At 35.8% G+C, this 23,622-nt stretch overlaps 1 protein-coding gene across 2 annotated transcripts in view; it reads left to right on the top strand.

The window, feature by feature from the left end:
* Nucleotides 1–525: 525 nt before the first annotated feature.
* ARHGAP32 (Rho GTPase activating protein 32) overlaps nt 526–23,622 on the top strand; it is a 198,412-nt gene continuing 175,315 nt past the window's right edge. For both annotated transcript variants that reach the window (XM_042957832.1, XM_007082691.3), the window contains exons 1-2: nt 526–717; nt 20,276–20,384. In XM_042957832.1, the coding sequence (XP_042813766.1) occupies nt 602–717; nt 20,276–20,384 (225 nt within the window). In that variant the 5' untranslated portion in view covers nt 526–601. The remainder of the gene's footprint in view (nt 718–20,275; nt 20,385–23,622) is intronic.

Below are 23,622 nucleotides of genomic sequence, written 5' to 3'. Positions count from 1 at the left end.
TACCTGAGCAAGTGTATCTGGCAGTTATTACTGAGGGGAAGGAAAGATGGATGTAATATTAGAAGGCCTGCAGGTCCCTACAGCAGGCTTACCTTCTCTCTGAATTGTGATCCTTTTTAACTGTGAGGTCTGTGTGTGTCTCATTGTGGTTGGCCCAGGAGACTTTTACATAAAATGTTATCCTTTCTACTTTTTTGTTTACCTTTCTTAAGTCTGAAATCTCAAAATAAGAGCATCCTGCACTTTGAAAATGTCTATTTTTAACTTATTAACTGGAAGCTTTGAGAAGACTAAATAAATTAGGGAAAAACCACCTTCATTTGGGTATTGCGTTTGGTTATGTAGGTCACAGAGCCTGAGGCAGTGGGAGGGACTCTGGTGTCACAGGTGCAGCACTCAGAGGCGGGGAGTGTGCTCTATGTGATTTCCTGTCTTTACCCCAACTGTAATTAAGCGAGCACGTAATAGACTGTGGCCCGGCATGATCACATATCACTGTGTATCAGCCACACACCTGAGTGTACATAAACAGAGCTGAACAACTTGAACATTGGTGGTGTTCTTTATCCATGCCTTGAGGTTTACATTTTTCGAATACAAGATGGAGACTGAAAGTGAGAGTAGCACTTCAGGAGATGATAGTGTCTTCTGGTTGGATTCTGAAATTCTAACTCAGGTGTCTGGAAGTGAAGAGGGAGAAAGGGAAGACAACTTCAGGTAATTGTGGAATTCGCAGTTCTCTCTCTGTCTCCTCTCTCTCTCATCTTTGTTCCTCCCGCCACTCCCTCCACCCCACACCCCTTTCCCATTTTTTCTGTTTTAATCTCTTTTCTGGTAGGACTGTCTTTTCTGTGGGGGGAAGGTTTGGAGCTGAAAAGAAAAAGTTTCTAGTTGTACATAGCTCTCTTCATTCCACAACATGCCCTGAGCTTATAAAATGCATTTTAAATGACTTGTTAGAACACCAGGAAGAGAAGGTGTTAGACAGGTTTTGTAGTAGCATTTCAGGAATTTCAAGTAGAGACTCATAATGAATGAACTACCACTCCTTCCTGTATCTGATTTGTACCTAATAGATTTGATCTGAATTTGAATGTAATAAGATTTTTTCTTCCTCTTTTTCTTGGAATGTTTGTGTGTGTGCATGTGCGTGGATGCTTTTGCTGCGTTATTCACGCAAGTAAAACATTTTGACTATAAGTACAAATTATTTCACGGGTTTGATCCTTACTCTTGTCTCTGATCTTCTATCTCATTCCCCTTCCCTCCTCCCTCCTCCCTTGCGAATCTTTCTTGGTTTTCAATCTCTAGTTGTAACTTCATAATTGAAATTTTTAGGAAATGCTTCCCCATTAAGCAGTTCTCAAAGTTTGGTGGTACTGGTAAAGATCTTCCCCAGCTTGTGGAGACAGACCATTGGTTTATTCATGCTGTTACAGATTTTAGAAGGCATTTTTCCCCCCGAACATGGTTAGCAGATTCATTCTTTTGGAGTTACTAAAACACCTCTTGAAGAAGTTTGTTCTACATATTATCACTGTCACCCACAGGAGCAATTAAACATCTTTTAATAATTTTACCTGTGCATACTTGGGTAGGTGAACATACCATTATTTACACCAGAGCTTGTCTTTATGTTTAATGTTCAAGAAGAGTCTCTCTGAAGTTAAAGAATTTCTTTATCTTTAAAGCCTGGGATAGGGCTACTTAGGTGGCTCAGTCAGTTAAGCATCTGACTTGATTTCAGCTCAGGTCATGATATCATGGTTTGTCAGATAGAGCCCCATGTCAGGCTGTGTGCTGACCATTCGGAGCCTGCTTAGAATTCTCTCTCCCCCTCTCTCTCTGCCCCTCCCCTGCTTACAGTGTCTCTCTGTCTCAAAATAAATAAATAAACTTAAAAATAACATCTAGGATAAAGGACAGAAGGGATTGAATATAAAGAAGTCCTGATAAGCTACATTAAATTTGTCACTCAGTGGTTATAATGAACAAGTATGTTTTAAATTTTGAAGAAAAATTTAATGTTCAAAGTATGAAAATGAGTTATTAGCATATGAAGTTCTTATTTTTGTATCAACTTTCTCATTCTTCCCATAATTTTATTTGTCCTTTCTTATATATAAGAAAGGACATATACTTATATGTCCTTTCTTATGAGTAAGCTGCTTCTCTCCCAAGATATGCTGATGTTACACAAATTCCTTACAATATGGCAGTGTCTCATGAACAATTAGAAGAAATAAAGTATTTATTTTGTTTGTGTTAAAACTATTTGACTTGGTATTAAAACTATAAAAGTTATTTTGGGATATTAGTCAAAGGAAGAAACAGGACTTTGTTGTAATACATTTGGTGATGTCATTCTCAATTTACTTGTTAGGCAACAGGAGACTATCTGGGATTTTCTTTTGATTGTTAAATTTGAGAGCAAATCTGTGCAAGATTGAACTTTTCTTTTCCTCAAGCCTATGTGATAGCATTTTCATCCTGAGAAACTGAGCTCTATTAGTACTTGCTTTGTTTTGGGAAACCATGATAACACCACAAAGCATTGATCCTTTTTATAATGATATTTCATATCTGAATAGCTTCATGGCTCTCCCAGACCAAATAGGTCTTTGGGGTTTGATCTTACTTTATTTTTATTTGTAAGCGCAACAGAGAGATCTGAGTAAGGCCGTATTTCATGCATGTTTCTCACCTATTCAGCAGTAAGACATGGGGAAACGCGGTGGCACGGTGCCTTTACAACATTCATAGCCGCGTTCCAGCTAAAATGCCTAGCAGAAAAAAATGTGTGTGGGTGTCGGAGGTGAAGGGTTGGATGGTAGGAGTTGCAGCTGTAGCCTTGGGAGAACCAAATAGTAGACTCAATGTTAGAGTTGTTTTAGTAAAAGCAATTTAATCATTAAGAAAATATACAGAAGAGTCTTCATGTGTTTCTTTAAAATCTTACATTAAATCAAACTGTCCTTATTGTTTACATTCTAGTTAATTTCCACTTACACACTCAGTCGCATACACACACAGCAAGGGCAAAAGATTGTGTGCTGTTCTTTTTCTCTGAATAGATTCTAAGCTACGTTTAAATTCATTCTTAGAAAAATAGCATTGTGTTATTTGAGACACCGTGACTGATAAGAGTATAAAGTTCTACCATACCTACAATGTAGGTTCCTGGTGCTGCCCAGCTGTCATCTGCGTTAGGAGGAAGTACTCTTGGAGGGGTGTTCATGTCTGTCCCAGTAGCTTTTAGAATAGCATTTATTTTTAGACTTGGTTGGAAGAAAGGATACTTTTTCTTACATTCTAGCCCTGTGGGGAGTTGCCCAGTCTCCTTCTTAGCAGTAGTTCAAACTTGTACCGCTGACTCACAAATGTCTCATTTTCTGATTTCTTATTTGTAGAGTGAAGTTATTTTCTACCATTATCACTATGGTAAAATAGTAATTCAACTAGAATATTTAAAGATTGTCACAGTCCTTAGAATTCAGTAGTCCTTAAACATCATTGGAAGAGCCCTTTTGTAAATAAGGAATATGAGGCAAAAAAGGAAAAGCAGAGATGTTTTAATTATTTTAAGACAGAAAAATTTAATTTTGGAGTTGTTATATGCAATATATTAAGCCAAATATGTTATGTACAGGATGTCATTTATCTGTGTATCAAGCCTATAAAATAGGTACTATTTTCCCCATTTTCCAGATGAGGAAATTATCGCTCAGAAAGTCACACATAGTCCACATTGTAGTATATGGTAAAGCAAAATTTTGAACCCAGGTGTGATTGATCTTGAAAGTGAAAGACTTTAGTGAAACATTTAGCTGCTAAAGGTTATTTTCTGGTAAATGATAACTTTTAAGAGACTTTAAAGCTGACATCTTAGTTCTGAAATTCTTTCTTTGAGGGATTTTGAGCAATGGTGATGTGTATAGTTTATTCAGTGAACATAAAAGTGAACTAATGCATACAATAATGTGATCTTTTAAATGTGATGACCTCTATGGGGTGCCTGGGTGGCTCAGTCGGTTGAGGGTCTGGTCCGACTTTGGCTCAGGTCACAATCCCATGGTTTGTGGTTTTGAGCCCCGCATGGGGCTCTGTGCTGCTGACAACTCCGAGCCTGGAGCCTACTTCAGATTCTGTGTCCCCCTCTCTTTCTACTCCCCTGCTCTCACTCTGTCTCTGTCTCTCAAAAATAAACATTAAAAAAATTTTTTTTTAAGTAATGACCTCTAGAACACCTAGCAGTTATTACTAATTCATTATCATAAGGGTTCTGGTTCTTTGGCATTTAAGATTAGAAATGTTTGTCATATAGTCTAGTTTAGTCTTCTGTAGTATTATGTTACTGGCAGATACATAGCCTGGCAAGTATGACATAATAGTTCGAAACACTTACAGAGATGATATAGTGCATAAATGAACCACATCTTCAGAACTATGTGTTTTTAATACATTTTTTAAAAAGTTTATTATTTATTTTTGAAAAAGAGAAAGTGCGAGCAGGGTAAGAGCAGAGAGAGAGGAAGAATCTCAAGCAGGCTCTGGGCCATCAGTGCAGAGCCCAGTGCGGGCCGCACAGAACCACGAGATCATGATCTGAGCATGTATCAAGAGTTGGATGCCCAATTGAGTGAGCCACCCAGGTGGCCCTAGAACTGTGCTTTTAAAATCAGTTTGTAGATGTCCAGATCTTTCACTAAGATCTTTGCTTTAACTCCGTAATAAGGTGATTTTAGGTGAAAAGAGAAACTTGTAACTTTAGTTAAACCAGATGGTTTGGTGAACATGTTTTAATTTATTTTGCAGTGTCTTCATTGGTTTATAGCATCATATGACTAATAATAGTTCATGCACTTGATTTGTTGGTTGCTTCATTAATTCTCAGCCTTATTGGAAATGATACTGTGAGTTAGAAGATAACTGCAGCAATCCTAATAGGTAACAATGGCTTTGGAATATGGTATTCTATTTCTTCTAGGCTCTTACTTTTCCTTTAGATTTAGAATGATTTCTTTTGATGGCTAAATTTCTCTGGAAGCCTATAAAGCAATTTCACAATTCCTTGCTTTTAATTCCATGGCTGTTCTTATGTCATCTGCAGAAATTTTTTTGATTTTGGGATCCTCAGTTTTTATGAGCCTGGAAGGATAGAGAGGTAGCATTAATAATTAACCAATGACATGTATACCTATATTACAACCCAGGTCTGTGTTATACTCTGTGACTTCTCATAGGCATCTCGCCCTTAATAATCTGTTATGTATGATACCAAAAAAAATGTATCTTACCAAAAAAGATGAGTATTACTCCATAACCCTGAATGTGTGATCTAGAATACAGGTGAGTCCTTAAAATATTCTTTCAACATAAAGTATAATTTTCACCTAACATACTCTTACCAGTGTCACAAGGATAATAAATTTAATTATGATCAGCAAAGTCTGATATGAACATCACTTAATCTCAGAAAATTTTATGCAGTATTGGAGTCTAGCCTTTGGGCTGTCTTTATGATCTATGAAATAAATCTGTCTTAACCATGAGGCATGCTAGTACAGGGCTTTCTTGGTATTTCAGTAATTAAACTCTTTGGGATGGAATCCAAGGTAAACCTTTCTTCTACCTGCCTGTATGAGTTTTTTGATGTTCAGGAAGGGCCTTAGAGTACAGAAACGATAGAAAAGTATGTCAGAGTTCCTGGCTATTAGGTTGTTTATTTAAACCTTAAAAACCAATTTTTCCTTAACCTTTGCATTTTACTGAAACATGAAAACTCCCTTAAACAGTCATTTGCATGTTCAAACTCAGTAAATGAAAACCCCTGGAACATATAAAGTACTGTTTGTAAATGTAATATAGTCAATTTCCTTAAAAAACAATCAAGTGATAGCCTAGCAAGATTAAAATGAGAACAAGCAAAACCTTTCTGGACATTTAATTTTAGAAGATATGCTATAGTTTTACTTTCCATTAATGATTAGCTTCTCTTTCCATGCTCTTATATTCAGATATGTATTTTCTTTATTATTAGAGAATCAAATAATTTCTTCCACTCAGGTGTGCTGTCTTTTTCTACCATGGTTCTCTTTTCTACTTCTCTTCCTCTTAAGACAAGATCTTTAGAATACTTTTCCATCCTCTTTCTCTCAGTCCCCTTTGGATACTCTTTTAAACTTACCAGCATCTTACCCCACCCCAACCCCAGTTTTTTGCTCAGATGTTTTGATACTTTTTGTCATTTATTCACATTTAATTATATGTATCATTGGTCAGGACCAATGTTGTTTCCTTTTTATCCTCTTCCATCTTCGTGTGTCTGTTCTGGTACATTTGGCTTTTTGTTGGTATTTTCTTGAGTATTTTGTTCACATAAGTTCCATGAATGATGTACTCTGATTTCTTGCCTGTACTCGTGCCTTTTTTTTTTTTTTTTTTGTAGTTTCTGTCTGAATGCTTGTAACACAGTCTTTTTATCCTTAGTTACATGTATTTTATCCTTAGTTCTTCAGCTTGGAGCTCAGTGACTTTCAATCCATAGATTGAAGTTTTCATGTTAGAACAGAACTTTTTATTATTACTTATTATTTATTTAATTTTCCCCTCTCTTCTATCTACAATAAGTGTCTCATTGTGGAACCTATTTATTACATATCAAGTCTTCCTAATCTGTCCTTTAATCATTTACATTTTTATTTTTTTGATTTGATGTATTCCTTATACTGTTTATTTAGGCCACCAGTAAAATCTTTAATCTTCCAAATTCAATCTGAGTAGGGAAATAGTTCTTAAGGTTTTTTTTTTTTTTTTTTTTTTATATAGACATAGCATATGCACTGGTACCTGTAAATAATACATTTGTGTTATTGTCTTCTTTAGCTTTGTGACTATTTATTTAGTGTACATGTGGTATTTTTTCTGACTGAATGGAATTTATGCTTTTAACAACTAAGCTAGATGTCTGCCCTTCTTTGCCTCTTTCCCTTAGCTGTTTTCTTTAGTAGTCCCATGATGCATCTAGTTTCTCGTAGGTGCAGACACCCACATTAGGAGCCCTGGTCCTTCTAATTGATGGTTAAATTTCTTTACAGAGTGATTTTCCAGTTTTTATTAATTCCTTAGGGGCAAATACCTCTTTTGTTGTGGAGAGAAGTGGGAGCGTAGCCTCCTTAGGCCTGTTTTCCTCTTTGGGTTTACCATTCACTGTGGTCCCACTTGCTTATCAAGACCTCTGTCCTGCTGCTTCCACCCATACCATTCTGTTAAGGATTTGTTTCCTTTTATTTAGCTTTCAGAGACTTTTCAGAGACTTGGAGAGAAAAGAGAGATCTCTTTCTTAACATACGTGCAGTCTCGAATTAGAAGTCTACTGGTACTTTTTCCCATGGCTTTAGAGAGGAAACTTCTGAAGAGAACATTCAGTGAGGCAGAGTGTTGTGGTGTCTGTTAGGCAGTCTAGTGTGTCTCTAGAGATGTGAATGGTTTATTTCAGTGTCTTCCTCAGGATGTAAAGTGGAAACTTCCAGGAGAAAACAGCTTGCCACATCTGGAATGACTGAGATGTGTTAGTGCATTTCAGTTTTCCTATCTGCACAACAGGGCTAATAATAGTGTATCAGATAGTAACTAGTTAGAAGATGTAATGGAAGAAAAAGTGCCAATTTTAAGAACAACGGAAATAAAATACCCAGAAATAAATTTAACATTTGACATATTTGAATTAAAAATAAAACATTACTGAAGGACATAAAAGACATTTGGAAGAAATGAAAAGATATACCTTGTTCGTAGCTGGAGATATTCAACATCATGAAGATGTGAGTTTATTGGGCTGCCTGGGTGGCTTAGCTGGTTGAGTGTCTGACTTTGGCTCAGGTCATGATCTTATGGTTTGTGAGTTCGAGCCCCATATCGGACTCACGGTTGTCAGGGCAGAGCCCACTTTGGATCCTCTGTCCCCTTCTCTCTCTGCCCCTCCCCTGCTCATGCTCTCTGAAAAATAAATAAACATTAAAAAAATTATCAGTTTATTATAAATTTATGTAATAATAAGAACAATTTTTTAAAACCTAGACACATTGATCTTGAAAATAAGTTGATCTTGGCTAAATAACTTCACCAAGGAAATTTGGGAAGAAGAAAAGAAGCAAGGACTAAGTACAACCAGATATTATACTATAAAGTCTCAATAATGAAAACTTTGTGGTGCTGGTACCTGAATAGAAGGCATAATGGGATAGAATGGAAAGCCTAGAAATATATTCAGACACATAGGAAGACTTAGGTATGGTGAAGATGGCCTCTCAAAAGCCCATAGGGACAGTGTGTGCTATTCAGTAAGTACCTTGGGGGAAACTTGGTATGCATCAGTGGAAAATAAAAAAAAATGAAGTCATACCTCATACCAAGAATAAATTCTAAAATGACTAAAGATATGTTTATTAAATGACATCACAAAAATTTTAAAAGAATACGTGGGAAAAAAACATTGGGGGGTCAAGGAAGGTTTTAGAGCTATTCTTTAAAACACAAAACCCTCAAAGGAAAGAGTTGTGAAATTCAACCACATAAAATAGAAAACATCTGCATTACAAAAAAAGGACAAATGACAATCTGGGAAAAATACTTGGAACTCGTATTACAGATGAGGGACTGATCTCTTTAATATATAAAGACCTAAAAATAGGTAAGAAAAGACCAGTAACCCGCTAGAAACAACAGCTTATGTATAAAAAGAATTTTTTCATTATGGAGAATTTGCCTTTCAGATATACTTGCACATATGTATTAATGACATATTTCGAAGCTTATCGTAGCATTGTTTGTAATAGCAAAAGATTGGAAATCATGCAAGAATCCCATCAGTAGGGGACTGGTTAAATAAATTGTGGAACATCTACATAGTGGAGTATCATACAGTGTAAAAACAGCAAAGAAACTCTTTGTAAACTCATGGAAATTTGAAGTATGCTGCAGGAAATACTAGACAACTACATAGTGGTGTGTAGATATGATACTTTTTTATGCAAAAAGTGGATTGTAATAGAGGAATAAATGTATTCTTCCATTTTTGTACACAAAGTAGGATATTTACACATTGCTTTTATACTTAGTGTGGATGTGTTCTTAATATAATATGAAAACATTTATATATATGAATAGATATATTCATAAAGTTTGGAAGAATATATAAGGTGGGGAGTGTAGTGGATAGGAATTGGACAGGATTTTTGTCTGATAAAATTACAGTATCTATTAAGAATTATAGCATATCTGGCATTTTCAGTTGGAAGTGACCACATCTCAATTCCACTGGCTTCAGCAAATCTCTGTTCTGTTTTCACCATCAAAACAACTGACCCCATTAGTCTTACATATTCAGTTTCTTTATTTTCTGGGAATTCTGGGAATATTGGGTTTATGTAAGCTCTTAATAGTGTATATAAACTATCCGGAACAGAGCTTCTATATTTTAAGGAGCTTTATAATCTAATGTATTAATATCACCTGAAAATAGGAAAATATATAACTCTTTATGACGACAGGTAATGACTATCAGTTACAGACATACCCAGACACCTTGCAACTTCAGTCTTACTTCAGCCATGGGTAAAAGAACACCAAACTCACCACTTTAGGTATATGAACAAGCTCTTCTCTGCAGTGGAATTGAAGCCTGTTCTTTCACAAACAGATATAAATTGAGTGACCAAATTCTCTGTTGTCTGCAATAGAGTAGAGATGCCTGTCTCTATCAGTCAAATATCACCGCATGCTCAGGCCATAAAAAAGACTTCTCGATCATTTCCCATACCATTGGGGAACAATTTATTGGCCATAAGTGTCACAGAACCAGAACCAAACTTAGCAAAGAACCATCAATAAACAAAAACAAAGATTAAGGGAATAGAAGCAGAAAGGTAGAATTCTGTTGCTCCTTGGAATTTACTCCAGGGATCAAGAAAAGATATGCCTGAGTGTAAGCAGTCCCTTAGGGAACGCTTCTCAGGCAATGTGTAGTGTGGACTTCTCTGTGGAATTTAACACTGTCGAGTATAATTTTTCATAAGCCATCAGTAAGACTCATACAAAGATAAAGTGAGTATATGTCAAAGATATAAATAATTTTTAGATGAGGGAGATGGTAAGGCTGGTTCCCACAATTTGAAGAGAGTGGTTTTTTTTCCTCTTTTTCCTTTTGCTTGAAAATACTGCAGGTCCAAATCCGAGGTTTTACAGAAAACTCTTGTAAATAAAACATTAGATTCTTTAGGTTTTATGGTTGGTAATCTTAACATTCTATCTTTTCTCTTCGATATGCAACTATAATGAATCACTTTAAAGGTAAAATTTGTCCATAATTTAAAAAGCATGGAACAAAAGGATCAATTAAATAAATAGATATTAAGTTTTTATGGAGTTGATTCGTTGTTATATAACACAAAATGTATAATATAAACAATTTTTATACCTTTTAAAATATGTAATATTTACCAATATACTTCTTATTTTATACTTTTATTATGGTATAACTTGCATATAATTCACAAATAATGAGTGTATAGCTTGAAGAATTTATATAAATGTATATACCCATGTAAACACAAACCAGTCAAAATATATATTACTTTAGCCCTAAAGGTAACCATTATTCTGACTTCTGTCACAGTAGGTTTTGCTTGTCCTTGAACTTTATATAAATAAAATTATACATATAATAAATATATAATGTGTATTATAATAATATATAAATATAAATAAAGTTATACAATGTACTCTTTTCCCCCTAGCTTTATAGAGCTACAATTGTCATTTAATATTATTTAGGATATTCAGCATGATGATTTGATACGCTTATTTATTGAGAATAGTGTGTACTTTTGTCTGGCTTCTGTTTCTCAGCATTTATGAGGTTCATCCATTTGTTGCACATGGCAACAGTAATTATTTTTCAGTTCTGTGTAGTCTGTTATGTGGAAAATAGTACACTTATATTTGGCTTCTTTTTGCCTTACTGTGTGATACTACTATATAAATACATTTGATTTTTGCCTTTGACCTTGTTTCCTGTGATTTTGCTGAATTATCTTACTCTAATTGCTGAACACATTGTGTCATCTTCAAATAATGAGAGTTCTAGTTGTTCCTGTCTAATTACCTTTTATTGACTTTTCTTGCTTGTTTTAAAAACTAAGACATCAAGTATAGAAGACATTCTTGTCTTGTTCACGACCTTCTTGACCTTGCTTGTCATCAGGAAAGCATCAGTATTTCACCATTAAATATGATGTTATCTGTGTGTGTATTTTAATAACCTTCATCTCTACCTACCTACCTACCTACCTATCTATATTTATATTCACAGAAAACCTGTGAAGAGGTATTAAATTTTACCTGATATATATGATATATGATATATATGTTTGTATTCCTTTATTTTAATCATATGGTCATTATAGCAATTGATTTTAGAATGCTAAAACAGTTTCCTTTTTGGACTAAACTTACTTGGACACTGTGTGTATATCCTTTTTGTAAACCGGTGTTTTGATTTGTTGCTTTATTTAGGGGTTCTGCAGCTATTTTCACGATCATGACCTACAATTTTCTTTTCTATTAATGTCTTTATCAGCTTTTGTTATGAAGACTGTCCTGGCCTCATGAAACAGGTTGGAAAGGTGTCTTCTTTTTATTTTTATACTCTGGAAGAATGTAATATTGCTATTATTTATTCCTTGAATATTTGAAAGAATTCACCAGTGAATCCATTTGGACTTGGAGTTTTCTTACAGATTAAGCTTTTTTAATAGCTATAAGACTATTCAAATGATTTGGTTTCTTATATCAGTTTTAGTAAGTTGTGTTTTTGAGGGAATTTGTTCATTTCAATGAAGTTCACAAATATGTTGGAATATAGTTGTTTGTAATGTCCTCAGCACCATTTTGTCTGTAGACTTTCTAGTTATAACTCTCTTTTCATTGTTTATATTGTATGTCCTGGTTTTTTCTTGATGAATCTTCCTACAGATTGTCCATTTTGTTAATGTTTCAAAGAATTGGCTTTTGGCCTTGATTTTTCTCTATTATCCACCTGATTTATGTTTCACTGATTTTTTTGTTTAAATAGTTTTTTTCTAGTTTCTACTTTGCTTGGAATAATTTCCTTTTTTTCTAGCTTTTTGTAATGGAAGCTTAGTACATTTGTTTTCAACTGGTCTTATTTCTGGTAACGTGCATTTAGAGGCCTGAAATTTGCTCTGTTTTAGTGGTAGCCCATGTTTTATCTGCCGTATTTTTATGATCATTTAGATAAAAATATTTTCTCATTTTCTTTGTGATTTCATGTATTTGACTCATGGTTATTCAGGTTTTGTAATTTCTATACATCTGGCAGAATTTCTAATTTCCCTTCTTTTTTTTTTAAAGTTTTTTATTTATTTAAGTAATCTCTATACCCCATGGGGGACTTGAATTCACAGCCCCAGATCAAGAGTCACATGTTTCCCCAACTGAGCCAGCCCGGTGCTCCTCTTGTTATCTTTCAGTAATTGATATTTATTTATTTAAACAATTTTGTTAATGTTCATTTATTTTTGAGGGAGACAGAGAGGGAGAGAGAGAGAGACAGAGTGCAAGTTGGGGAGGTGCAGAGAGAGAGAGAGAGAGAGAGAGGGAGACACAATCCAAAGCAGGCTTCAGGCTCTGAGCTGTTAGCACAGGGCCCAATATGGGGCTTGAATTCACAAACTTTAAGATCATGACCTCAGCCGAAGTTGGATGCTTAACTGACTGAGCCACCCAGGTGCCCCTAGTAATTGATTTTTAGTGTAATTCTGTATTGGTCACAAATCATTCATTTATGATTTAAATTATTTTTATTTGTTGAAACTTGCTTCATTTTCTAGATTATGGTCTCTTGGTAAATGTTTAACATGCTCTTGAAAAGAATACATACTCTGCAGTTGTTGGGTTTAATGTTCTAGCCTAGCTCAGGTTGCAAAGGTGGGTTGTTCAGATCTCCTATATTCATGATTTTTTTTTATCTGCTTATTCTATCAGTCATTGAGAAATATCTGTTAAAATTTATGACTAGTTGTGGATTTGGTTATTTTCAGTTCTTTCAGGTTTTTGCTTTATGTATTGTGAAGCTGATATATTGGAATATGTATGTATTTCTTTCACATTAATTTTATATTATGCTGTTTACTTGACACTTTTATCATGAAATGTCCCCCTTTAATTAAAATAATTTTTTAATGTTTAGTTATTTTGAGAGAGAGAGAGACTGAACATGAGTGGGGAGGGGCAGAGAAGGAGGAGACAGAGGCTCTAAAGCAGGTGCCAGACTCTGAGCTGACAGCACAGAGCCTGATGTGGGGCTCGAACTCATGAACTGTGAGATTATGACCTGAGCCACAGTCTGATGCTCAAGTGACTGAGCCACCCAGGCACCCCTACTTATTTTAATTGGAATTTTTAGTCTATTTAATTTTTTTATTAAGGTATAACTTACATACATAATAGTCACTCTCTTAAACAGTTAAGTGTTATTAAGTATATCACACAGTTGCACAACTACCACCACTATCTAGTTCTTAAATATTTCAGGAAGATATCTCTTACTTATTAGTTCAGACCTACCTCAGAGATATTGTGGGTTTGGTTCCAGACCACTGAAATAAAGTGAATACCACAATAAAGTGGATCAAATGAATTTTTTTTGGTTTTCTAGTGCATGTAACATAAAAAACAGCCATCTCTGTTACAGTAAAAAGTGAAGCAGCAAGTGCTGATGTAGAAGCTATATATATAGCAAGTTTATAACATAAAAAAGTTATGTTTGCACTATAGATGGCTGCTGACTGATCAGGGTGGTGGTTGCTGTAGGTTGAGGTGGCTATGGCAATTTCTTTTCTTTTTCTTTTTTTTTTTAAGTTTATTGATTTATTTTGAGAGAGAGAGCACAAGCCGGAGAGGAACAGAGAGAGAGGGAGAGAGAGAGAATCCCAAGCTGTGGGGCTCGAACTCACGAACCATGAGATCAGGATCTGAGCCAGAATCAAGACTTGGAAGCTTAACCGGCTGAGCCACCCAGGCACTGTTGTGGCACTTTCTCAACATAAGACAGCAGTGAAGAAGGTTGCATCAATTCAGTCTTCCTTTCATGAACAGTTTCTCTGTTGCATGTGATGCTGTTTGGTAGCATTTTACCCCTAGTAGAACTCCTTTCAGAATTGGAGTCAGTCCTTTCAACTCCTGCTGCTGCTTTCTCAACTAAGTTTATGTGATACTCATAATCTTCTGTTGTCATTTCAGCAGTCCTAACAGAATCTTCCCCAGGAGTACATTCTGTCTCATGAAACCGCTTTCTTTGCCCATCCATAAGAAGCAACTCCCTATCTATTCAAGTTTTACCATGAGATTGTTGCAATTCAGTCACATCTTCAGGCTCTACTTCTAAATCTAGTTTTCTTGCTATTTCCACCACATCTGTAGTTACTTACTCAAGTCTTGAAACCTCTCAAAGTCATCCATGAGGGTTGGAATCAACTTTTCTAGACTCCTGTTCATGTTGATATCTTGACCTCTTCCAGTGAGTCAAATGAACATTTCAGTGGCATCTGGAATGGTGAATCCTTTCCAGAAGATTCTGTTTCCTTTTCCCAGATCGGTCCAGAGGAATCACTATCTATGGCAGCTATAGCCTTATGAAATGTATTTTTAAAATAAAACTTGAAAGTTGAAATTACTCCTTGATCCAAGGGCTGCAAAGTGGATGTTGTATAAGCAGGCATGAAAACATTAATTTTATTGTACATCTACATCGGACCTCTTGGGTGACCAGATGCATTGTCAATATTTTGAAAGGAATCTCAACAGTAGGTCTCAACAATGGGCTTAAAATATTCAGTAAATCATGTTGTAAACAGATGTGCTGTCATCCAGGCTTTGTTGTCCCATTTGTAGAGCACAGGGCAGAGTAGATTTAGCATAACTCCTAAGGGCCTTAGCATTTTCGGAATGGTAAATGAGCACTGGCTTCAACTTAAAGTCGTCAGGTATGTTAGCCTGTCCTTTGAAGCAAAGCACTAACCTCTCTTTTCTGGCTGTGAAAGTCCTAGATGGCGTCTTCTTTCAATTTGAGGGTGTTTTGTCCACGTTGAAAGTCTGTTGTTTCGTGAAGCTACCTTCATTAATTATCTTAGCTAAATCTTCTGGAGAACTTGCTATATATATAGCTTCTACATCAGCACTTGCTGCTTCACTTTTTACTGTAACAGAGATGGCTGTAAGATGAATTAACTTCTGCCAGCTTCAAACTTTTCTTCTGCATCTTCCTCACCTCTCTCAGCTTTCACAGAATTGAGAGTTAGGGCTTTCCTTTGCATTAGGCTTTGGCTTTAAGAGATTGCTGTGGCTGGTGTGGTCTTCTATCCAGACCACTAAAATTTCCCCCTTATGAGCGATAAGGCTGTTTTGATTTTTTATCATCCATGTGTTCACTTGAGTAGGAAATGCAAGAACTTTTCCTTTGCATCCACAACTTGGTTGGTTAGCACAAGAGGTCTACCTTTTGGCTTGGCGTGGCTTTTGATATGTTTTCCTCACCAAGCGTTATCATTTCTGACTTTTGATTTAAAGTGTGAGACATTCGACTGTCTTTCACTCGAACACTTATAGGCTGCTTTAGAGTTGTTGATTGGCTTAATTTGAATATTGTTGTGTCTTGGGATAGGGAGACAAGAAGAGAGGGAGAGATGGGGGATGGCTGGTTGGTGGAGCAGTCAACACGATGGCCAGTTGGTGGAGGGACCAAAAAACACACACGTATTACGTTTGCCACCTTTGGGGTTCGTGGCACCCCAAAACAATTACAATGATAACATTAGAGATAACAGACCACAGATCACCATAACAAGTAGAATAATAATGAAAAGTTTGAAATACAGAGAATTACTACAACGTAACAGAGACATGAAGTGAGCAAATGCTGTTGGAACCATGGTGCCTATGTACTTGCTCCACACAGGGTTGCCACAAGCTTTCAATTTGTAAAAAATACAGTACCTGTGCAGTGTAATAAAGCGAAGGGCAGTGAAATGAGGTATACTTGGAGTAATTTGTGATGTCTTCCTCTCCCTAGCCCCTGGCAACTACCAGATATACTTTCTGTGCCCCTGTGAATTTGACTGTTCTGGATATTTTGCCTAAATGCAGTCATACAGTAGATGTTCTTTTGTGCCTTCTTTCACTTAGCATGTTCTAACCGTTCATTCTTGTGTAGCATGAATCAGCACTTTATTCTTTTTTGGTTTTGTGGTTGAATAATATTTTATTGTGTGGGTTTGGTGATTTTGTTCATTCTTTGGGCGATGAGCATTTTGGTTGTTTCTATTTTCTGACTATTATAAATAATACTGGTATGAATACTCATGTATAAATTCATGGTGGACATATGTTTTTATTTCCCTTGGTTACATTATCTAGGAACAAAATTGCTGAATTATATGGTATTTCTGTTTAATATTTTGGGAAACTGCCAAACTGTTTTCTACAGTGACTGCATCATTTAAATTTCTACCAGCAAATATTTTCTTATTTGTCTTTTTAGTTGTGCCTTTATTTTTCCTTTCTCCGCTTTCTTTTGGATTAATCAAGTATGTTTTTTTGTTTTTTGTTTTTTGTTTTTTTATTGAGACGGAGAGAGAGAGTGAGCAAGCAGGGGAGGGGGGCAGAGACAGGGAGAGGGAGAATCTTAAGGAGGCTTCATGCTCAGCACAGAGCCTGGTATGAGGCTCAATCTCATGACCTGAGCTAAAATCAAGAGTCGGATGCTTAAACGACTGAGGCACCAGGTACCCCAAATATGTTTTATTATTGTTTTATGTATTTACTTATTTTGAGAGAGAGAGAGAGAGGGAGAGAGAGACTGACCCAGAGAGACTGCACACGCATGAGCAAGGGAGGGGCAGGGAGAGAGGGAGAATCCCAAGCAGGTTCCAAGCAATCAGTATGTTGAACCCAGTGTGGGGCTTGAACTCATGAAACTGCGAGATCATGACCTGAGCTGAAGTTGGATGCTTAACCGACTGAGCCACTCAGGTGCCCCAAGTATGTTTTATTTTAACAGATTTCTCCTCTATCAACTTTCTAGTTACACATTTATTTACTGTTCTTTTACTGATTATTGTAAAGATTGCAACATATATCTGACTTACTGCATTCTTTTCTAAAATAGGGCTTATTTTATTTCCCAGCCACTAGAGAACTTCTATACTGATCGACTGCACATGTCTCTCCTATGTGCTTTTTTATGTGTATTGTAAATCTCATCCATAGGGTATGATTGTGTTATGTCAGTTTAAAACATTACTTACATTTTCCAACTTTTTCCTTCATTGTTCTCTTCGTGAATTTTTGTAGTTCTGTGATCAGTTTCCTTCAGTCAGAAGAACTCTGTTTCTTTTACTGCAGGTCTCCCAGTGGTAAATTTTTTATTTTTTTTAGAATTTTTTAAAAAGTTTATTTATCAAGAGAGAGAGAGAGGGAGCGCACAAGTGAGCACACAAGTAGGGGAGATGCAGCGAGAGGGAGAGAGAGAATCCCAAGCAGTCTCTATACTGTCAGTGCAGAGCCCCATGAGGGGCTTGAACTCAGCACGAAAATCATGACCTGAGTCAAAACCAAGAGTCGGATGCTTGACCAACTAAGCCACCCAGGCACCCCTCCTGGTGGTAAATTTGTTCAGCTTTTCTTTGAAAATAATTTATTTTCCCTGCTTTTTTAATGGGTGATTTTAGAGGATTCTTCGTGGGCAGTATTTTTTCCTCTTGCTATGTTGAAGGTTTACTACTTTATCTTTTCATTTTCATTGAAATGTCCTCCCACATTTTTGTTGCATCTTTGAAGTCAACTTGTCTTTTATTCTCTGGCTGCTTTTTCTATTAAGTGTTTAGTTACTTTTTTAGCACTTTGAGTAAACTATGCCTAACTTGTTTTTTTATCCTGCTTGAGGTATGTGGGACTTCCTGAATCTCTATTTTGATGAATTTTATAAGTTTTTAGCTAGCTATTCTGTTTCAGATATTGGTTTTGCCTTGTTTTCTCTTTCATCATCTCCCTTATGTCTAAGTTGGCAATTTAGACATATTTGAGACCTTTTTAAGCAGTCTCATGTTTTGTGTTGTGTATTTCCTTTTTCTCTGTGTGCTTCAATGTGGATGTTTTCTATTGAACTGTCTTCCAGTTTACCAGTTTTCTCTTTAGCCATGTGAATTATTTTATTAAACCCATCTAATGAGTTCTTAATTTCAGATACTGCATTTTTCAATTTTAGGATGAGCATTTGATTGTTTTTCAGATTCCAGTTGTGTCTTAAAATTCTTCATTGTTTCATACAGGTTTAAAACATTTTATTGAATGTATTAATATTGAATATATTAATCATGAATTTTTTTTAGCATATGATTAAAAACTTGATAAAACCTGGTAAGGATTTAACTGATTTCTTCTTAGCAGCTTTCTTCTTTTCTGCTTTGCTCTAAATAAGCAATTGCTTGCGATCCAGCTCATCTTAGAGTTTCCTGTCTTTCTTTAGAGTTTATCTAGTTGCCTCAGTTTTTAAAAAATGTTTATTTATTTTTGAGAGAGAGAGAGAGAGACAGAGAGAGAAACAGAGCATGAATGGGGGGGGGGGTAGAGAGAGAGGGAGACACAGAATCCGAAGCAGGCTCCAGGCTCTGAGCTGTCAGCACAGAGCCCAATGTGGGGCTCAAACTCACGAACCCCAAGGTCATGACCTGAGCTGAAATCGGATGCTTAACTGACTGAGCTACTCAGGTGCCCCATAGTTGCTTAGTTTTCTGATGGATTCAAGAAAAGTTATGATTTTTTAGGCTTTCTTTTTGTATTGTTTGGCTGGGAACAGTGCCTCTTACAGCTTCCTCTACATCATAAGCAGAAGCCAGAACTCCATCATAATAATTTTAAAGCCCATTCTGGAAATTCTAAAATCTGAATCAAATGTGAGTCTTTGTTTTTTTACATTTTCCTCCTAATTTTTAGTCATTTGTTCCTGTTTTTTACAATTGTTTTTCACTTTTTAAAGCATGCCTTGTAATGTTTATTGGGTATTAGAGTGGTTAAAATATTTGCAGAAGGCTTGTCGAATGTTATTTTCCTCTGAAGAGAGTTAATTTTTTTTTCTGGCAGTTCTGATGCTTTTATAAAGTCTTGGTTTTTGGCTTTGTTAGAGTTCATCCATTGGCAGTTTGACCTTACTCCTAAGGCATGACTTTTCTGGAGTCTCAAGAACTGAGGGTGCCTTTTCGTTTTTCAGTACTCCTCCATCTTGACACAGCTTGTTTGCCAGCCTCTGTCTCTACAGTATGACTGGGCTGCTGAGATCCCCTGTTGGTTCTTTAGTTGCCCATCACCTGATTTTGGATGGGTTTCTCAGCATGTTTTCCTACATATTTGTAGACTTAGGAATCAGTTAACAGTTTCCGGGGGGGGGGGAATTTCTATTGTAGATTTATGGGTTCTGTTTCTACACGTTTTCTTAGGGGTCATTTTTCACCCTGAAGCCCCACCCTGCTTTGGCATCTGCAACCTCCAACCTCTGCCAGCTTAGTTCAGTTAGACCACAATATTATGTTTGGGCTTTATTTCCCATTATTGATTTAGACAATCTCTTATACAAAAGTAATGATTAAATGTGGAATTTGCTTGATGGGTTCTCAAAGAACGTAGCCCCAGAACTCTTACCTGTATTGATTGCTTTCCTGCACCTTTAGACAAGTTATTTTGTATGTTTTATTTAGCATTCATAGCTGTTCTCAAGAGTGCTAGTTCAATGCACTGTGCTTCATAAATTGGAGCCAGAAATACCATATTCTGGAATTGTGGTAATACTGGAATTTTACTAATGCTTAACACCTTTCCATTAATATTGGTGGCTGCTGCAAATCTTTGCCAGGTTCCTACTGTGTTAAACAGATAAAATCAGTTCTTATATAACAGTTACCATAGACCATGAAGGTTAGCTACTTATTAACTTTACTTTTATCTTTTGGAATAAAAGAAGGTGTTTAGTACATCAGGAAAGATCTCTGAAAGCCAGAGTACAAATGGGGAATCAATACTAACCATTAAAGGTCTTAATTAAACTTCATACTGACATAAGCTTCTATTTTTTGAATTATAGTCATTGGAAGGTTTTCATAGAATTGGGAGTTCTTATCATAGTTTCTCATGTTTTTATCTCCAGGAAGATGAAGTCCTCAGTACATTCTGAAGAGGATGATTTTGTTCCAGAACTACATAGAAATGTTCACCCTCGAGAGCGGCCTGATTGGGAAGAAACACTTAGCACAATGGTAAATCAATTTTATGCATATGTATCTGTGTATATTTTACTTACGTAAAGAGAAGGGGCTGATGAATCTTTAAAAAAATTGTTTTTTGTTACTTTGTTAATTTATTCAGGAAATATCTATTGAGCAGATAATCTATTCCAAGCAATGTTTAAAACTCTGTGGGCAGAGTCTTGAAAAAAACATGCCAATTTCCTACCTTTGTGGTGCTTATATTTTAATGGGGTAGGACGAGAAGGAAACAATTAAATATATAATATGTCAAGTGATGGGAAGTGCTATTGTAGACAATTAATTGTAGAGTAGTGGGGTTACAGAGTAGGAGGATTGGAAAACCATTTACAGAGAAATGGTTTGGATGGATGGAGAGCTGATCATGTAGTTTATTGTGGTCCATTATAAAGACTTAGGTTTCTTATGCTGAGTGAGATGGGAAACCCCATTGGAGGATTTTTGGTTGAGAAGTCACATGATCTGGCTTGAACTTTTAAAGGAAATCTCTGGTTTTTGTTTATAGGCTAAAGGGGGAGGCAAAAGAAGAAATAAGGAGACCAACTAGAAGGTTATTATAATAGGTGAACAGTAATGATAGCTTGAACCATGCTGGTAGATATGGTGGAAAATGGTTAGATTCTGGAGAGAGTTTTACAAAGCCTACTATTTTTGCTGATGAATGGGATATAGAGTGAGCTACAGATAGATCAAAAATGGCGTCAGGTATTTTGGCTTGATCAACCTGAAGACTGGAGTTTACATTTCCTGAGATACTGGAAAAGCAGTTTTTGTTGGGGTCTGATTAGGAAAATCCTATGCAATGTAGTTTTCCACATGATAAGTTTGAGATACATGTTTAATCTATTATAACTTTTTGCAGCTCAGGTCTGTGAACAGTGACATTTTTTTTCTTATGGAGAATAACATTTTACTTAATTGTAGTTAAAAGTTAGTGTTTTTTATCATCAAAATTGAATGCAGATACTCATCTGTCAATTCTGGTCTATAATGAGATTTTACAATTTTATTTTTGAAAATGTCTTTTCAATCAGGTACTGCCAAATGCTGACATCCGTTCATGAGCAAATGATTTTAATTGAGCATATTTATTGCTTAAAGGGCATTTATAGAATTCTATTAGATTCTTCTCTTGTTATTTACCTTTTAGCATAACATTATATTACAAACTTCCGGTGGAAGGTTAGGGTGAAGCTCCTCATTTGCAAAGTTAAATGGATTTTGTAGTATGGAAATATACTTTGCGCTTGTATTGTGGTCAGAAAAACTGTACTGGAACTGTAGTTTGAGCTCTGAAAATATATTCACTGCAAATTTATGTGGTAATAGAGATCTTTCTTCTTGTTTTAGTGTTTGATAGCTTGATAAAAATATATGGCAGCTCATGATTGTGACTCTGACATTTATCACAGTGTAAATTTCTCATAAGCTATGTTTTCTTTGTAATTTTAGGTTAAATTGATCAAGAAATAGCATCAAATCTACAGCAAAAACTAATTATGAAAGCCATTTAGCATTCAGTAACAGAGGTTGAAAATATGTCCAACTGAACCTTTTCTGTTTCTTATTTATTTATTTATTTATTTATTATTTATTTATTTGTTTATTTATTACCAAAAATCTGTATAATGTATCTTAGTGGATTCCACTTCAGGTTGTACTGAATCAATGTTTGTTGACTTTATTTGAGAATATTGTTGGCTTTGATTGTCCCATGAAGACTGTACATTGGGACTAATTCTTCACTCACTTGGAACTCAGCATTGACTCCTCAACAACTGAGCAGTATTGGCTGCATTTGTTGACTCATCAAGAGTTAAGGAAAACCAGTTGAAATCATTTGCATTCTTTGTAAACTGACTCTTGATTTCACTCTCAATGACCTCAACTCTTCAAGCCTGTACTTACCAAAAGGCTTTTGTTTTCTCTGGATTTCTTTGCTGTAGTCAAACATGATTTAAGTGATTCACCATTGGTCACTGGCTTTCTTGGTCTGCCAACAAATGATCTACTTGGCAATTTACTCTGGATGCAGTCTTGTTTTTATTTTTATGAAGGAATTCTGTGTGAGGCTTTGCTCATTTACTCTGTTTTAGAGTTTTCTGACTTTTCAGATTGTTGTTTTCCTATGAGTTGAGAATACTGTGATGAGTGCATAGTTTGGTAATGTTTGATTTGTAGTCTTTCTGCACAGCTGTAGTGCCAGTGCATAAGAAACACAGTGTTTTGCCATCTTATTTTATAATGAAACCCATGTTCTCCTTTGCCTTAAAAGCATGACATTCAGAGTCCACTTATCTCTTTGCTTATTTTTTACATGTGTATAGATAGGTAATTTAAAAAATGTGGTATGGTGATAATGTGGAACTAGAAATGCAGTGGAGTTATAACTCAGTAGTGCAGTTTAGGGTGTGATGAGCAGCAGTATGAATCAGTGAGAATGCCTCATAAGGTCTCTTTCATAGCTACTCAGTTCTGTCATTGTAATATGAAAGCAGCCATTAGATAACACATAAGTGAGCGTGGCCGTGTTCCGATAAAACTATTTATGGACACATTGGAGTTTCATGTAATTTTCATATGTCATTGGATGATCCTCCTTCTTTTGATTTTTTTTCCCCCCAAACATTTAAAAGTATAAAAGTCACCTCTAGCTTATGGGCTGTACAAAAACAGGCATTGGGCTGGGTTGGCTCTAATTTTTATGTGTACTTATTTATTTTGAGACAGACAGCACACATGTGCATGCATAAGTCAGGGAGGGGCAGAGAGGGGCAAGCAGGCTCTGCCCAGATGATGCAGATGTGGGGCTCAGTCTGATGAACTGTGAGATCATGACCTGAGCTGAAATCAAGAATCAGATGCTTAACTGACTGAGCCCCCCGGGCTCCCTTGGGTTGGCCCTAGTTTTGGGTCCTGCCTTATATAATTATAACATAAGATGTAAGGCTCTCTGAAATATTCCAGATAGAAAAGGATTCTATTTTAATTCTCACAGTATGTTGTTCATATCTGTGTCTGAATACTTAATCTCATTCTAGTTATTTATGGTTGTTACCTCCTTTTATTATATTGTGAGTTTTTTGAGAAGGGATAAAGATAATCTTGTATTCATTTTATTGAAGGATAAACTTTAAAAAAGGATATAATCATGACTTGCTTACAAATATAAAATGAACACATGCCTGAGATATTTAACTCATTAATTAATGAAGGAGCCAGTCAAGTG

Source organism: Panthera tigris, chromosome D1, assembly GCF_018350195.1.
Source record: "Panthera tigris isolate Pti1 chromosome D1, P.tigris_Pti1_mat1.1, whole genome shotgun sequence".
Taxonomy (NCBI): domain Eukaryota; kingdom Metazoa; phylum Chordata; class Mammalia; order Carnivora; family Felidae; genus Panthera; species Panthera tigris.
This window is presented reverse-complemented; position numbering and strand designations above follow the sequence as displayed.